General features: G+C 41.8%; 1 protein-coding gene across 1 annotated transcript in view; it reads left to right on the top strand.

Annotated features, from left to right (window-relative positions):
* The window catches only part of xrcc1 (X-ray repair complementing defective repair in Chinese hamster cells 1), a 36,982-nt gene extending 24,075 nt beyond the window's left edge, over window positions 1–12,907 (top strand). The window contains exons 11-17 of the mRNA XM_061717329.1: window positions 5,880–5,961; window positions 6,048–6,147; window positions 10,293–10,338; window positions 11,011–11,147; window positions 11,392–11,482; window positions 11,582–11,657; window positions 11,873–12,907. Of these exons, the coding sequence (XP_061573313.1) occupies window positions 5,880–5,961; window positions 6,048–6,147; window positions 10,293–10,338; window positions 11,011–11,147; window positions 11,392–11,482; window positions 11,582–11,657; window positions 11,873–11,980 (640 nt within the window). The 3' untranslated portion in view covers window positions 11,981–12,907. The remainder of the gene's footprint in view (window positions 1–5,879; window positions 5,962–6,047; window positions 6,148–10,292; window positions 10,339–11,010; window positions 11,148–11,391; window positions 11,483–11,581; window positions 11,658–11,872) is intronic.
* The last annotated feature ends 1,704 nt before the right edge of the window (window positions 12,908–14,611 follow it).

A 14,611-nucleotide genomic window follows, 5' to 3' on the forward strand; every position in this document is an offset into this window, starting at 1 on the left:
GCAAATACCGGTACATTGACAAGGTAGACTTTTTGGCCAAGAAGCAACAAAAAGCTTTTTTATTTTTTGATCTGTCATTTTTTCAAATGTTTTTACATTTGATAAGTGAGAAATACTTTGGTCTACATTGGAAAAATCGTGTTACAATAATACCTTTTGTAAAAAGTGTCTTACACTACTTTTTTAACAAATATGTGTATGTTTGTTAATTGAATATAGGTTGATTAGTATTTGGATGGTACAATGCAGTCTTATGTGTGCCACGTCCATTGTTAGAATTGTTTTCCTGAATGATTAATGCTGTCGGCATTGTTGGGGTTTATCTGTTTATTTGTCTGTTTGGTGTGCCTTTGTGGGCATGGCACGCCCCCTCACTCGCACTGAGTGGCAAATATGGCTGCAACTAGTAGGGGAAACTGTGGAGAAGACGAGATAACAGCCGATTATCGGCTTAAATTAAAGGCAGTTGGACTTGACAGTGACCCGTTACCCGGAGAACCAGTGGTCCATGGACATTAATATTTGGCCACGAATTGAGTTTCCTGATATTTATATGTAGTTAATTACGCCGGGGAAATACACGAAGCAAAGCTTGAAGGCATACAAGTCTTGAAGCTTGGTCCTACTTCAAGACAGGATTTGTTGTAGAAATTAAAGTGATGAGGACACAGAACTTTATGATTTGACCGTTTAACGTTAACTACCCAAAAATCCAACATTACCTGATACAAAATGGGAACCGCAAATCCACGTTTCGGTGCCTGAAATCCAGTAGTTTCTGCGAAATGCAGAGATCCATTTGTCTCTCTTAAGCTTATTTTTTGGCAGTCTGTAAAACGATAACTCAGATTTCTTGCTAAATCTATGAGTACAGTCGATGGCACAACAGCTCTTTTCCCATTTTAGATGTTTTCAAGTGTGCTCAAACTGAAAGTTTATTCTGCCATTCAGTGGGTGTAACTCGCTGTGAAGTTGCATCCGTGACGTCATGTGCATTCCCTCTATAAACAGTTAATACAGTGGCAGCGTCTCGCAGCAGGGCAACAGAAGGGCCTTGCAGAAATATTTGGACGTGTGCCCCGTCTCAAAACTCCCCAGATACCAAGCTGATGGCTTCAGATTGGTATCTGGTATTCTTCTGGTCAAAGCAAGCACATTGCACCGAAACCTCACGGCCCAAAGGTTCTACTGCTAGCATCCTGGGACCAGTGACTCCAGGACATCCTCAGGTGTTTATCTAGAACCTAACTGGTCATAACGCTACAGCTGACGGATGTTTGTGTTTGCACCTATGTGGTACAAATTGGACGTACTGCAATCATAGGTACATACACCAGCAGCAGGTCCACTCACAATCAGTTGTTCTGGGGATTCCAACAGATTGAGGTGATAGAATGACAAAGTACTTTGCCATTCAGACTCATCTGCCACGGTTTCTCCTGTAGCAATCAGCTGCAACCCCAAGCAGCCGCTTGGTATTCAGCCGCTTCCATCCACATGTTTTACATGATTTTTTTTATGGTAAAACATGGTCCATTCGTGTTTTTTCTTCATTCTGTCCAGAGACCACTCAACATGCATGTTTTACACTGTGAGGGAAAGCTGGAGAGCTCAGAGAAAATCCACAAACTTAAGATGGAAATTTACTCCTCTAAAAATTAAACCCCCACTGTGCTGAAAAAAAACATGTGCTCATGAGAAGACTGAAACTTATTTGTTTGGTTGAGAGCAGCTAATCACGCCACAATTATAGTGGACAGGTTGTCGCTGAGTCGGTTAAAGAAATGCCACCTCAAGCTCGGAAAAAATGCAACTTCCAGTAGTACAATTCTCTCCAATAAGATGCAGTTTTTTTTTCAACTCCTGTTGTTCAGTCTGTTTCACTTTAATCATGTGCATGTATATAAAACTGCAGGTTTTCCCAGCAAAGCATAGCTTTGCAACAAGCTGAAGAAGGTTTCTCACCTTACCTTTTAGTGGTTTTGATGTTATGGCTGACATGGGCCTTTCTCAGAATGTATTTGGATAAAAGCAAGTTTGACATTTCTGCATGACACAAACACGTTTGGTTGGAGTTAAACTAATGGAAAGCAGTGCACGTTTGAAATGGGCTATAGATTATAAAGAAACCTGGCAGTCTGGCAGGTCTCTGACTCAACTCTTGGTTTCTTTCTGTTTTGAAGGATTGTTTTCTATTTCTATCTATGATTGTTTATGTAAAGTGCCTTTACATGGATATTATTTGTCTTGCGTTGCTTGGTCTGTGATTCAATTAACTTAAGCACTAATTGCACGTTTTATTAGTAATATAGCGCAATGATCAGTCTTTTCATCCAGAGTCCATATAAAGTAAGGTGGACTGGAAACTAGGGCTGCGTCCCAATACTCCCCCTCGCCCTCCTTTTCTTCCCTAACCCTAACTTTTGCGCGTTCCCGTGAAGGTAGTGGTGTCCCAATTCCTCTTTTCACCTAGGGGGAGGGGGCATAACGAGGGCTAGGGGCTGAGAATAGCCCCTTCAAATCGAGGGATTTCAGATGCTGACTTGGCGAGTGAGGGGGTATGAAAAAAAGAGGCTCTGCGTCGATTTGACTCGCCGACCGAAGGCAAACAGGCAGACTGGTCTCAGAGAAATAGAGAGAAATAATCCTGTGACTCGTCAGATTTGTTTTGGATGTTTCTGATATAATAGTCTTCAGAAACCACAAAGTAATCCAGCTGTTATCTGGGTAATTTACACACTTTCAGATAAAGTTGCGGAAGATCACGCCAGAATAAAGGGATTTATGGTTCCGCGTTACACCAACGCAGACCTACGGCGGAGGTTACGCAACCTACGCCGTAGGCTCTGCGTCGATTTAACGCGGACCCAAGCTCCGGACCCGGCAGACAGAAATCTCTAAATTTCGGAGCAAATTTCTTAACAGGCGTAGCTACAACTGTTAGATTTCATCTATTAAACCAACATATTCCTAAATGATTTATTTCAGCCGGCGTGATTCTCAACAGAGCTGCGTCCCGGGACAGAGTTTCTCTCCCGGGGCTGACGGAGCAGCCTGACCCGGCGGAGACGTCTCTTCTCGGGCTGTGAGCTGAGGCTGCTCCCCGGGGCCGGCGGCTCTTCTCATCTCCGAAAACATCGGGTCAAATTTCTTAACAGGCGTTATTTGGATAAACTGAGCCCCGGTTGGGGATCTTAAGGTTACCATTATACCTGAAAAAATATTAAAACTTAATAAAGTGCCATATTAACAGCGCTACAGCTGAAATTAAAACAGCTTTTGGCTCTCAGCTTCCTGATCAGGGAAGGGATGAAAACGAGGGGTAGGGGGAGAATTGGGACAGGCACCTGGGCCAAGTGCCCTAGATCTCAAGTGCCCTAACATCTCCCCCTTCTTTTTTAGGGCTTAGGGAAGAAAAGAAGTGCGAGTGGAGAAAAGAAGGGCGAGTGAAGGAGAATTGGGATTGGGCCTAGGGCTGCGTCCCAATTGACCCCCTCGCCCTCGTTTTCTTCACTTCCCCTAAATTTTGCGCGTTCCTGTGAGGGTAGTGGTGTCCCAATTCCTCTTTTCACCTAGGGGGAGGGGGCATAACGAGGGCTAGGGGCTGAGAATAGCCCCTTCAAATCGAGGGTTTTCACATGCTGACTTCGCGAGCGAGGGGCTATGAAAATTTCCCAGAATGCTACGTAAACTACGCCGTAGGCTCTGCGTCGATTTGACTCGCCGACCGAGAAACAGGCAGAGTCGTCTCAGATTGTGATCAAGGGAGCAAGCATTTTTTTGTGAGAAATAGAGAGAAATAATTGTAATAGTTTTCAGAAACCACCAAGTAATCCAGCTGTTATCTGGGTAATTTACACACTTTCAGATAAAGTTGCCGAAGATCACGCCAGAATAAAGGGATTTATAGTTCCGCGTTACTCCAACGCAGAGCCTACGGCGTAGGTTACGTACCTTCGCCGTAAGTTCTGCGTCAATGTACGCGGCGACGCGCGCCGTACCCTACGCCGTAGGCTCTGCGTCGATTTAACGCGTACCCATAAGCTCCGGAGCCGGCAGACAGAAATCTAAAAATTTCGGAGCAAATTTCTTAACAGGCGTAGCTACAACTGTTAGATTTCATCTATTAAACCAACATCTTCCTAAATGATTTATTTCAGCCAGCGTAATTCTCAACAGAGCTGCAGGTTTCTCTCCCGGGACGACGGCGCTGGGTTGACCCGGCGGACACGTCTGTCCCCCCGGCCGTGAGCTGCTGCAGCTCCCTGGGGGCGGCGGCTCTTCTCATCTCCGAAAACGTCGAGTCAAATTTCTTAACAGGCGTTATTTGGATAAACTGAGCCCAGGTTGGGGATCTTAAAGGTTACTTTTGAGCCTGAAAAAATATTAAAACTTAATAAAGTGCCATATTAACAGCGCTACAGCTGAAATTAAAACAGCTTTTGGCTCTCAGCTTCCTGATCAGGGTAGGGATGAAAACGAGGGGGAGTAGGAGAAATGGGACAGGCACCTGGGCCAAGTGCCCTAGATTTCAAGTGCCCTAAAATCTCCCCCTTCTTTTTTAGGGGTTAGGGAAGAAAAGGGCGAGTGGAGAAAAGAAGGGCGAGTGAAGGAGAATTGGGATTGGGCCTAGAAGGGTGTTTATGTGTGTGACACTACCTTTTCTTTGAAAAGCTGCAACTTGCCTGCATTGCACATTTTCCATCTTTGCATACGCTTTATTTCTTTTTTCTTCCTTTTTTTTCTTTTTTAGAATGCAAATTGACTAAATTGCTGAATTCAAAGCTTAAGAGCTCAATGGTCACTGTGGTGTTTTCCTTTTATTCTATAAAGTTTGGGGCCACATGAACTTTTGTTCAAAAGAAAAAAAAACACTCTTGTGTTGTTACTTTATACAGTGGGGGAAAAAATAATAGTTTAAGCTAAAGTTTAACAAAGGTGTTCCTTTTTAAAACACTTCACATGCACCATCCGCGATAAGCAGACCAGTCCAGAGCAGAGAAGACCAAACCAGAGCTGGTCTTGCTGGACTGTTTCTTGTGATAACGACACTCATCCACAGCCTCATTTTTCATTTTCCAATTTCCTGAATTCAGCTAGGGTCAGTAGGATGTCTTCCCACAGTGTGCGCAGGAGGGATCACAGCTTTTCATATCAACTCAGCTCTGCACACTAGCAGACGGATAATGTCCCCCTGACTTCATTTGGCTTTGAGGAATATGTGGAGAAGGTGAGGAGAAATGTTTCACCTCTCGTGCTCTCGTACGCTGCTCGCGTGCGGACCAGAAGGCTGCAGGGAATGTGCTCTTGCTGGGTTTTCCAGCCATTTCCTGTATAATTATCACTGCTGTAGCACATTTTTGTAGAAATTACTGGAACTTTTAACCTCTACGGAGAGCATTAGCTGAATAATCATAATTTCTTGCTCAAATACATTCATGGAAAAGAAAGACTGGGTATGTTTCTCGTATATCAAGTGGACAAGCTTTTATGTCATGCGTACCAATTAATTCCTCTCATTGTGAGGTGATTTTATCCTGTTTCAGTTTAGTAAACAGCAGTTTTTCCTCTTTGTGGAGATGATTAAATGTTTGTACAGAATGTGAAGTTAAAAATCTATAATTCACAATTACTGCCAGTGTTTTAAGCTTGAAAGCATTGATTAATCTCTGCTCTGATGGTGAGGGGTTTTATGATGAAAAATACTCCCTCCTCTCCACTTGCTGTTTGCTGCAATCTTGCCTGACAAGAGTTCACCGGTTTTAATAAGGTCTTACAAGTAAATCGGATGACCAGATATACCACGCAGGCGTTCTTTCTCCCTCTGGCCTTTTATCATCCAGACACTTTTTCTTTCCTCCCCGTTTGTTTTCCTCCAGGTATTTGATGGATGGAGCCGAGTCGAGCTCAGACAGTGAAATGGAGGTGGATGACCAGAGTGAAGAGGAAATGAACGTAAAGGTCAATGACTTTTCTTGGGCGAACCAATAAATATAATCAAAGCAACAATCAGTCAGATTTAAAACTCCACGTCTATGTTTGCACAGACGCCACCGAAGCAGGAGAGACAAGTTACACCTAAAAAGACACCAGTGAAGAGGGAGGAAGAAGATGACTATGCAGGATCCACTGATGTGGATGAACCAAGTGAGTATTTTGGTAATCATAGTGAACTCTAGAGGACATCTCAGTCAACATCGTCATCGTCACTTCTTTTCTCTTTGTGCACTATAGGGACTATTGTTTGGAGGGCGGGTATAAAGCACATAAATGTTGTAAGATGACGGCTTTATCGTCTTGCAGGTGCTCTTTAGTTGATTGATAGCCAATGTTCAGCTGAGACGGACAACGACAGGGTCAAATGAAATGTGCAGTTTCCCAGTGGAAGTGAAGTAAAGAAGGAAATAAACTTACACTCAAGATTAAAGTGGTAAAAGATACCCATAAAAGGTTCATAAAATTAAATTCTTGCATAACTTACACATTAAAGCAGACATGTTTTAATGTAATACATTTCACAGCACTTGATAGTAATATTAAGATTAAGGTAACGATTAAGACCGAGTGCAACACACTTCGCTCCCCGCAGCCAATCAGAGGGTTCATACAAGCAAATGAGCCTCAAAAGCACTTTGTTATAAAGTTATATCCATAAGCGGCATCGCCTTCATGCATCATCTTCACATTCAACATTCATTTGCACAGACTGATTTCTATTAGTGGTTTGGCCTCTGTTTCTCCTGCAACACCAACATGTTTTTATCTTTTGTGTAACAGAAACTGTGTTTCTTTCAAAAAACATGTAATATATTGAGGAAGCGCTCCATTTATTTATTTTTAAATGAAATTAAACGCCAGTTTGTCACACACACGCACACGCACACACACACTCACACACACACACACACACACACACACACACACACACACACACACACACACACACACACAATCATTCATCTGGACTTAAGCGATTAAACCGTAGAACCATTGCAATGATATTTATATCATTTGTGCAGATATTTTTGGTTACCAGCGGATAAAGACTTAATTCATTTTGCCAGTCGTACTTTTATAAGCGTATTTGTGGGTCTGCGTGATTTAAAATTCATCAACACCCACGTTTGATATCATACTGCAAGTGTAAGTCCAGAAGTGTGTGTGCGTGTGTGCAGTTATGAGTAGAAGCTGAACAAAGAGATTTGTTTCTATCAACATATTTGTTCTTCACGCACAGTAAACTCAGAAAGAGGCACAGATGGCCTTCTATCCCTCTTTGACTTGTTATTCTGGCTCTGCGTGAGCTTGCCTTTTTTAGCTCACGAAGTTGTCTTTTTTCTTCTAAATCCACTTTACAGATGTTCTTTCGCACGTTAAAGATCAATTTGTACCTAATCTTTGGTTCTTTAACCACATGAAAAGGGTTTAAATCAGTCTTTAAATCACTTAGCTGTACTGTTTTTGATGCTTTTTAACAAATACTTGAATCTTAATATAGTAAATCAATATGCTAAACTAAATAAAATGTGCTTTTTGATTTCTAAAAAGAAGTTCCCATCGGTTGAAATCTTTTCTGAAGTGCCACAGACTTGTTGACCGTTGACCTCCAACTGTTTCTTTTGATTTTCGACCAGATGCTTGATGCTATTTTCGTGCCAGACTTCCTGCCAGCTCGATCTGCCCTCTGGAAATTGATGTGGTTCAGCTGCAGCTGAAGTTCAAAACAGACTCTGCTCATATCTTTATTGGAGTGGAGCGGAGAGTTGCCTTTCGGACACTTCTAAACTGTGCCGCAGCACATCCTTGACTATACAGCAGCGGTTCTCAGCGGGTGGAGCAGTGCAGCCCCATCGCGATGCTTCCTCCCCGTGTTAAACTAGACGTTAACTGTCACTTCTGATGCTGATACTAGCACTCTGTGGCTGCCGGTCTCCTGCTTGTTGTTCCAGCAAATTAAAGTAGTGCACACATGGGAAAAACTATGTTCTATGTATCTGACAGGACTGGCCTCAAGATCTCATCTGGGGGTTCACCAAATCTCCAAGAACGCAGTCCCTCTGTCTGCAATATCATCTTTTTATAAATGTATATGTCTTTACTGATGTGCTGGTGATGTGCCGTTACGATCTTTGAGCCACATACAGGAAGTAAACAAAAGAATACTCAGTGTATCAACCTACACTGCCACCTAGTGGATGGTTGTGTGATTGCAGAGCAACGCAAACAATAACGCAGCACAAAGGCTGTAGGCATTGTGTGGAGCCTTTGTGCCTCGCCACTACGCAGATGTATAAATGAGGCTTAAAGCTTAATAACATCTGAACAGCAGACCTGTGAGGAGTGTTATTTATGTTGTTAAAACATTTCAGAGACATCCCAATTGTTTGTTTATCCCTTTTAAAGAGGTAATTTATTTTGTACATATTTTATTTATGTCCGTATTGGTCACTGGATGTTTTTCCATGTTTTCTAATTAATATCTAATGTCCTAATTATTTCAAATATTTGCCAGATATTAGTTTTGGTCCGCATCACCCAGCACGAAGAAAGGACCATTTGGTCTGAAGACCAAAAATATCTGAAAGAATGACTATTGGTTAGTAGGGATGGGTGGTATGGACTAAAACATTTACCACGATAATTTCTGGCATTTATCCTGATAACGATAAAAATGACGATTTAAAAAAAAAAACAATTCAACTCCACCTTTTTAACTATAAATCTATCACCACATTCAGTCTTTGGAGCCCCCAAATCACTGCTCTAAAATAATACTAAATACTACTAAACTACACCAATTAAATTGAATTAATAAAACCCAATTAAATTAGTACACCTGTACTGCAAAACTGTAATGACTCAAATGAAACAAGTTTGAAATGTAAGAACAGATTCAACATTTATTCAAACTGTATGGCTTAAACAGTGGGATAACAGTGAAACAGCTAAAGTCCAATTGTCCTTCAAGTTTTCTTAGTTTATAAAATCACAAAGTAGAAAAAAATACAACCTGATAAATAAAGAAACAGGACAAATAAATAAAAATTCACTGAAAATAAAATCCTATCAGTGATGACCTCTTCAAATATAAATAAAATGTGCAAATTAACCTGTGGTTGGAACATGCCACAAATTGGATACTATTGCAATTTTTTTTCATAATAGTCAAACGGTATATCAAAATGTAACAACCATTTCCTTCTGTTTTTGCAGACTCTGCATATAATAGATGATGTTTGCTCCTCGTCACTCTTTTTAAAACCAAACCAGTTCCAGATAACGGAGCTGAGGCCTCGTTTAACAACGAGCTCCTTCCGCCATGTTTGTTACACAAAAACATCATCAACGGGAATTTATCGTTTTTACCGCGAGATGACAAATTCTTACCGTGGGGAATTTTTTTGACGGTTTATCGGGAACGGTAAAATATCGCCCATTCCTATTGCTTAGTCACCGAGGGGAAACTACAAACCAAAAGGTGCGCTGGCCTTCTTAGACAAGAACAGAGCAGCTGTTAATTTAAGCAGGAAACAAATGTAAACCAATTAAACTTCAGTCTTCCAAATCAAACAAAGCATTAAAATCTGTGATGCAAAGATCCAGGGCCTGAGATGAAGTGACCGTGACTCATGGGAAGTCATTCATTCTATTAGCTCAAATAACTGGAGGCAGCGAGGGGGCAGCACTGGAGTTCAAGTGGACTGGATGAATCGATGGGGACGACAGGAAAGCATGAGAACCTGGAGATTAGACATTTCCACCTGAAACACTTGGAAGCGAGTGAGCTGTGTCGATGACACCGTGAAAAGGACGAGAGCAACATGTGTACTAGATGTGGCCGGAGGAGGAGGAAGGGGTGGAGGACAGAGGCAATCACTGTGAAGGGACCTGCGCATGATTCTCATTTCTATGTTAATGCCAAGCCACAAGTGAAGGGCCGAGGTGCATCATTAAAGACGGACAACATGCACTGACTCACCAGCAAAGTCTAAATATGGCGGTAGCATTGTCTCCCCGCCCTCAACGCTCACATCGTATGCTAATAGCTGCGCTGCCACCCACTGTTGGGTATTTGATAGACATTTGACTTATCCCCAGGCGGCCAGAAATTTAAAGCGGACATCATTATTATATGTTAGATGAAATGTCGTCATGGCAATTCAGTCCATCAGTGAACTGGAGGAAAATTCTGTAATGATGTAACTGTCTTTTCCATCGGTAGAATAAAGTGGACTTGCGTGCGTTTCGATGAATTAAACCACTGAGATAAATATGTACTCTTCCCCCCACAGATGACGATAATGAATCTTCTGGAGACACAGAGGACGAGCTGCAGAGGTAAAAAAAAAAAAAAAAAAAAAGGTTGATGAGGAGCGTGTATAAGTGAATAAGGTTCATACTCACTTATTATGTCATTTATCCAGCTTCTAAGTAATTATTACCTAATACTTTATTGGTCCGGGGAGAAGACGTGATCATGTTTTTCCCAGCTCGTTTTCTTGTGCTGCTGCAGAGTATATTGCAGCTTCACAGCTTTAGTTTAGTTGTAGTGGTCTAATTAGTGCTGATTTAAAGCCATGTAAACCTCTGCTTGCAAACTCCCTCGATCCGCAAAGTAGATAAAGTCCTTTACCTGTCTGCTGAGGGAGAGTATTGATTCAAAAACTTCTTATCTGCTCTTTCAAGGTGCATTTAAGACAATCGAAAACTAGAAAACAATGCTGACATGGCACTTGTATTAATAGCTCCTCGAATCAGAATATGTATCTCATAAGTCATGCACATACATAAGTTATGTAGTCATAACAGCTCATTAATCTTAATAATGTCTTAAAAATGTCTTCTCAAAGGTTCTCATTTACTGCAGTAAAATTTGCAGTAAACCGTCGTAAATAGTACATTTAATGGGTTTAGTACCTGAAGCTGGTGTCAGAACTATTAAGATAAAACAAGAAAAGCAGGGGAAAGCATAGAAAAATCTGACATAAACTGCAACTGTTGTTGTGTAAGAGTGGAGAAGGGGAGCAGGCAGAAGAAAGCAGCAGCGGGAGCCGCGGCGGTGACCGAGGAGGACCCGTACGGGGGGTCGACGGATGAAAACACAGACGCTGAAGCTGAGGAGGATCATCCCATCCCCGAGCTACCAGGTACAGCTGTCCTCACCTCTCTTACACCGGCTTCCTGCATCTGTTCATGTTCCACTCACAGGAACAGATGCCACTCGTCTGTGGGAGACGTTTCCACGGCTGAAACACAAAATAATGAGATGGGGAAACGGATAAATCTCAGCACAGTTTTTTTTTTAAGCCCAATTTGTGAAAAACCTCCCGATATATTGTTTGGTTTTCTGTTTCGTACTCTTTGGCTTCTCATTATGCTTTTTTATTCCAGATTTCCTAAATGGAAAGCACTTTCTCCTTTATGGTAAATTCCCCAACAACGAGAGACGACTGCTTTTAAGATACATCGTTGCATTTAATGGGTGAGAACAAGTTCCTTCCCGGAACCTTTGGTGTTAATTAATAAGGAAAGATGTGTTCCCCGCGACTCTAATAACAACACACCCTGCTTTCTGCTTCAGAGTTATCGAGGATTACATGACGGATAAAGTGCAGTTCGTGGTGACCAGTGACGGATGGCATGATTCCTTTGAAGACGTGAGTCCTGTCCTGTTATAAACTCCTTTTTAAAAGTCCACAAAGGAAAAAATAATAACCTCAGTGTAATAAAAACTCTAAATCATAGCTTCTCCAGTGAAAATATTGCGCTGTTACAGACAAATACCATTGGCATGTTTCTGAAGCTGCTTCGCAGCCATGTTTAGTCCTTTTGGTTTGTCAGTTCATGACTTTGTTTGTCAATTCTGTCCCAGGCGCTGATGGAGAACGGCAACCTGAACTTTGTGAAACCTGCATGGATTTATGCGATCAATGAACGACAGAAACTGCTGCCATATCAGCCGTACACCGTCGTCCCATAAACAACACAGTGCCTGCCAGGCACACACACACACACACACACACAAGGAGCCGACTTCACGTCCCGATGAAGAAGTCGCCCGCAAAGCCATAGAAGATGTTATTTTTCACTTCAAAGAAGCAATAAACCAGTTGTTGTTCGTGTCTTCACATTGACTTTTTACACGTTCTTGATAAAATAACTCCAGGCCTTTAGATGACGTCTCCACAAATCTGGGAAATAATGTCTGTTGAATTGTGTAAGGTAAGGATTAGCAAATGTTAGAAGTAGTAATAGGTTTATTTTTAGCTTCCCCTCCCCGGAGCAGAACAAACGGTTAAACACTTATTCAAGAGCTGCTCATCACTTGGACATTATGAAAGATACAAAGCCTCATTCAGGACTTTATTGAATTTCTTCAGTTCCTTTCTTGAGACATCTGCAGCTCACATCGGTTGCCTCAGGCAACAAGGAAAATGAGTGATCACCTCGTCCTTACTGCTGCTTGTAGGGATAAAACTCCCTCCCGGAAGAATTCCTACTGACCAAACCAAAGCCGGGTCAGACGAAAGGTGCCGAATATCTAATGCAGCAGCTAACAACTGAAAAGAAAGAGATATAATACCAATATTTCAGGGTATGTAGATGCTGGGGGATGTTTGTTTTTCTTCCTTTATTTTATGAAATACTGCAAGTGCTGAAGGCACTGAGCTCTATGCTGTTAGAGGTTGGTAAATATGAGTTGATGTTCATTTAAGTGGGTTGAGTACTTGTAAACGAGGACGCTGAACAACTTTCAGAAACGCCCGCTTCATTCACGTCACTGTTGGACGTTCTGCTTTGGGTTCTCGCTCCTCCAGAGCAGCTTTTTGAATTCCGTATCTCAAACACTTTTTCTTATTACTGTCGTACTTAATTATTTTGTCTTAATAAAAATGGAAAATGAAAAGAAAATGCTAAAAAGTGCCAGTTCTTTTTGCTGATCAGATGTCGCGTGGCCTCAGCTGCTCTCTCTTCCCTTCTCTCGCCGGGCCTCGGTCCGTGTCTGCAGCCTAGGAGCCACTCGCTTCCTTTTCATTCCCCCTCTCATGTCGAGTCCTCTCTCCGCTCTCTAATTTACTCTTGTTTTTCCGCCGGGAGCCAGTGGGTCTCCTGCTCTCCAGTGGAGGGGATTAGACGGATGGACGGGGGACGGGGTAGGAGGGAAGCTTGTAGGGGAGAGTGAAGGCAGGAAAGATGAAAAGCTTTGAATTCTCTGCAAAAGTAACCCCACTATTGGACTGTCTGGTTGTTGTTCTTGCGTGAACCATTTTTCACACCATTTCTTCTAAGTTTATCTTGCACAGGTTTAGTTTTTATGGGCGGTAAAGTTCAGGGTCAAAGCCATTTATGTCTGAGTAGGAAACTTATTGGAGCTGATTAAATCAATTCAAAGCAACGTTCGTCCACTCAAATACATTTCAGTGATTTAATGAGGCATCGGCTGAGTCTGAATGTAAACTCTAACTAGGTGCACTTGTTCAACCAGCAGCCACCTGATTCTTTTCATTTTTAATTAATTTCCAACAGATTTATTTTCTGCTGGAGATAAATTGGCAATAACTCTCCCTGACAAAGTGTGCGCTTAGGAAGTGCACTTGTTTGTATCTTATTTATCAGTCATGTATAGAGTTGCTCCTTGATCTGGGTTTTTTCTTTTTCTTCCCCAAGTTGTCATTTTTCTCTCCCTCCTTTTGTGAAGCAGTTGCCTCTTTCGGACATGGAACTGCTTTCCGTTGGATGGCGGCTTGACATGTTGACGTCTGGTCGGAGTGAATCCCGGTGGTGGCAGTAACCTGACTAAAGTCAGATGCATTAACATGTACACGTTCGTTTTAATGAGGCCAAAGTATGAACCGCTGCAGACAAACATGAACATACAGCAGCGGCGGGTTCATCTGGACACGCATCAGTTTTTCCAAGGAATAATTTGATCTACCAGATCAAATTATGAAATACCTCTAAACAGTGCAGTGGATGTTTTCCTATTTCACGGTTTTAATTAAAGGTGTGATTTTCAGCACAGAATCAGACCAAATGAACAAGAAAAAGCACTCAAAGTCTTTGAGCTGCAGCTGAAGCTTCTGATTTTTCTCTTTGAATGCAAGTATCTATTAATATGTAATAATATATATATATATATATATATAATCTATGTGCATCTGCTTGTCAAATGTACCATGCCTGAATGAAATCATTTATACATTCTGGGTAAGATATTAATGTTTTTTATGAACCTTCCTGAAGAGAGCTTTAGATTTTGACACGTCTTATAGTTTGAAGATCTTTTTTTTTCCTGAAGCACCCGAGGAAGTTCAGACCAAAACGTGAACATTACAAAATAAGAGAAGTAGCAGCATCAGAATGCTCCAAGGAGTAGCAGAAGACTTTTAATGATTATGTTAGGATACAAAAACAAAAACCATTTGATTTAATCCCTTCTGTAGCTGGGATAGACCCCAGCGGAAACGCCGACCCTTTACAGGATTAAGCAGGTATAGAAATTGGATTGACGATCCATCCCCTGATGCTATCACTGAATCGGGCAGGGTGGAGGGAGGATACTGGTATGGGATACCGTGGCCAAGAATGACCCAGTTGTACGTTTTCAACC

The sequence above is a fragment of the Cololabis saira genome, chromosome 3 (genome assembly GCF_033807715.1).
Source record: "Cololabis saira isolate AMF1-May2022 chromosome 3, fColSai1.1, whole genome shotgun sequence".
Classification (NCBI taxonomy): Eukaryota; Metazoa; Chordata; class Actinopteri; order Beloniformes; family Belonidae; genus Cololabis; species Cololabis saira.